Source organism: Cebus imitator, unplaced genomic scaffold (assembly GCF_001604975.1).
Source record: "Cebus imitator isolate Cc_AM_T3 unplaced genomic scaffold, Cebus_imitator-1.0 Scaffold698, whole genome shotgun sequence".
Classification (NCBI taxonomy): Eukaryota; Metazoa; Chordata; class Mammalia; order Primates; family Cebidae; genus Cebus; species Cebus imitator.
In genome coordinates, this window is record NW_016108013.1 from 540,431 (window position 1) to 543,457 (window position 3,027).

At 38.5% G+C, this 3,027-nt stretch overlaps 1 protein-coding gene across 2 annotated transcripts in view; it reads left to right on the forward strand.

Annotated features, from left to right (window-relative positions):
- RSF1 (remodeling and spacing factor 1) overlaps nucleotides 1-3,027 on the forward strand; it is a 160,203-nt gene that overhangs the window by 145,750 nt on the left and 11,426 nt on the right. For both annotated transcript variants that reach the window (XM_017518680.2, XM_017518682.2), the window contains one exon: nucleotides 2,207-2,395. In XM_017518680.2, coding sequence (XP_017374169.1) covers nucleotides 2,207-2,395 — 189 coding nt within the window. The remainder of the gene's footprint in view (nucleotides 1-2,206; nucleotides 2,396-3,027) is intronic.

The window sequence follows — 3,027 nt, forward strand, 5'->3', positions numbered from 1 at the left end:
TTGGCCTAAGTTGGTGACTTTTTACATTTTTTTTTTTTTAGATGGAGTTTGGCTCTTGTTACCCAGGCTGGAGTGCAATGGCGCAATCTCGGCTTGCTGCAACCTCCACCTCCTGAGTTCAAGCAGTTCTCCTACCTCAGCCTCCCGAGTAGCTGGGACTACAGGCACACGCCACCATGCCCAGCTAATTTTTGTATTTTTAGTAGAGACAGGTTTTCACCTTGTTGAGCAGGATGGTCTCGATCTCATGACCTCATGATCCACCCGCCTCGGCCTCCCAAAGTGCTGAGATTATAGGCGTGAGCCACCACGCCTGGCCCAATAAGGACATTTTCTTACATAACCACAGTGCAATTACCAAAATCGGATATTTTAACATTGATATAATGCTGTTACCTAATCAACAGTATGCATTCAAATTTTTATCAAGTATCTCCATATTATTCTTTATATCCTTTTTCTCTTTTCCTAACCCAGGATCCATTCCATGTCTATGCATTTATTCATGTCTCTTTAGTCTCAATTAATCTAGAATGTTCCTCAAATTTTGTCTCATTGATCTTGATATTTTTAAAGAGTACATACTAGTTGTTTTGTAAAATGTTTCTCAATTTCGATTTTTGTTGTTGTTGTTTCCTTGTGATTAGATTCAGATTATGCATTTTTGACAGGAATAGCACAGAGAATGTTGCATCTTCTGAGTCTCTTTATTATTTTTTCTTATAATTAATAATTTGTGGGAGTTTGAGACTATGTAAATATCCTGTCCATATGTTTCACCTACTAGTTTTAGTTTCTATGGATAATTCTAACTCCATCATTCCTGTTACATTTATTTATTGTTGTTCTGTAAGGAAGAACTTTCCCTTCTCCTCCATATATTTATTTCTTTATGTCAATGTATACTTGTGGATCCATATTCTACTCAGTGGATATAATACATTCCCATCATTATTTAGGTTCCGTTTGTCCCAAATTTGGCCAGTGAGAATCACTTCAATCTATTGGCTAGCTATGAAATCCATAAAAGAGTAACAAGCTTGAATGTGGTACTTCGGTGGAATTTAACATTCTGAAAAACAGCTGTGACATAATGCCACAGCCTCACTCTGGTTTATTGATCAGAGATGATGCCATTTAGTAGTGCTTTGTGAGTTTAACTAGCTCTGTGTGTGCTTTGTTTAGCAGATTTGTATTCTACATGGAGAAAAGTCAAAAGTACAACTCTACTTCTGTATTTATGTGGAACAGGTTCATGAGTTTTCTTTGGTTAGAGGGCTTAATTTCTGCAATACATTATGACTGTAGCCACAGTTAGAACAGAAGATTATCAGGAGGCGGATTTGTGTTAGCTGTCTACCAAGAAGAGCAGTCATGGCAGCTGTGCACCTGACCAGGTAGCTCTAGGTCAAACGCAATAAGGACTGTTGCTAAAAAGTGTGAAATATTTAGATCGGGTGTGGTGGCTTATGCCTCTAACCCCAACACTTTGGGAAGTGAGACAGGTAGATCACTTGAGGCCAGGAGTTCAAAACCAGCCTGGCCAACATGGCAAAACCCCATCTTTACTAAAAACACAAAAATTAGCTGGGCGTGATGGCACACACTTGTAGTCCCAGGTACTCAGGAGGCTAGTTCAGGCGAATCACTTGAACCTTGGAGATGGAGGTTGCAGTGAGCCAAGATCACACCACTGCACTCCAACCTGGGCAACATAGTGAGATTCTGTCTCAAAAACCAACAAAAAAGAATAAAATATTTTCTAATCTTGAGGTTTCACCACTTATACATTGTGAGGTTTGGCATTAAAAAAAAAAAACCCACAGATTGACTCATTCTTTTTTTTTTTTTTTAAGTGAGACTTAAAGTCCAGATGTGTTGTAATCTCAGTACTTTGAGAGGTAGCCAGGCATGGTAGTGTGTGCCTGTGATCCTAGCTGTAACTACTGGGGTGGCTGAGGCCAGAGGATCTTTTGAGCCCAGGAGGTTGAGGCTGTAGTGAGCCCCAGTCATGCCATTGCACTCCAGCCTGTGAGACAGTGAGACACTCTCAAATAAAATAAAATGAGACTTAAAAAAGTTATTGTTCACTTAAAAATATTTATGACTAAACTCTGCTTAGTAGCTTTTCATTTTTATAACCTAAGCTACATTTTTACTTAATAGATATAAATTTTATACTTTTTTCTTCCTTTTCTTTAAATAGAAAGTGACTTCAGTGATGATTTTAGTGATGATTTTGTAGAAACTCGGCGAAGGCGGTCAAGGAGAAATCAGAAAAGACAAATTAACTACAAAGAAGACTCAGAAAGTGATGGTTCCCAGAAGAGTCTGCGCCGTGGTAAAGAAATAAGGCGAGTCCACAAACGAAGACTTTCCAGCTCAGATAGTGAAGGTAAGGCGTATGTCTCCTATGTATAGAAGTTTGGGACAGGGCAAAGTAGACATTATAACGTGAACTGAGGAGTGTGATTCTGTACCATTCTTTAAAATCAGGCAGGCCAGGCACAGTGGCTCGTGCCTGTAATCACAGCAGTTTGGGAGGCCAAGGTGTGCAGATCATTTGAGGCCAGGAGTTCAAGACCAGCCTGGCCAATATGGTGAATCCTTGTCTCTGCTAAAAATAAAAAAATTAGCCAGTGTGGTGGTATACACCTGTAATCTTAGCAACCCAGGAGATTGAGGCAGTAGTATTGCTTCAACCTGGGAGGCAAATATTGCAGTGAGCCAAGATTGCACCACTGCACTCCATCTGGGTTACAGAGCAAGACTGTGTCTCCAAAAAAAAAAAACAAAAACATATAACCAGTAGTATCTTTGAGATAAAACCCATAATTTTGTGCCTGCTATAGTTTAAATAAATGATACTCAGTAAGAGGCTAATTTGTAAGATCTCCATTATAATTAAAATTTTCATTGAAGCTAGAAGAGTCTCAGGAAATTGTGATCTAATCAAGATTTACTCTACTTTTTTTTTTTTTTTTTTTTTACTCTTTTTTTTTCAAAAATGTTTCAAAATCTTTATTT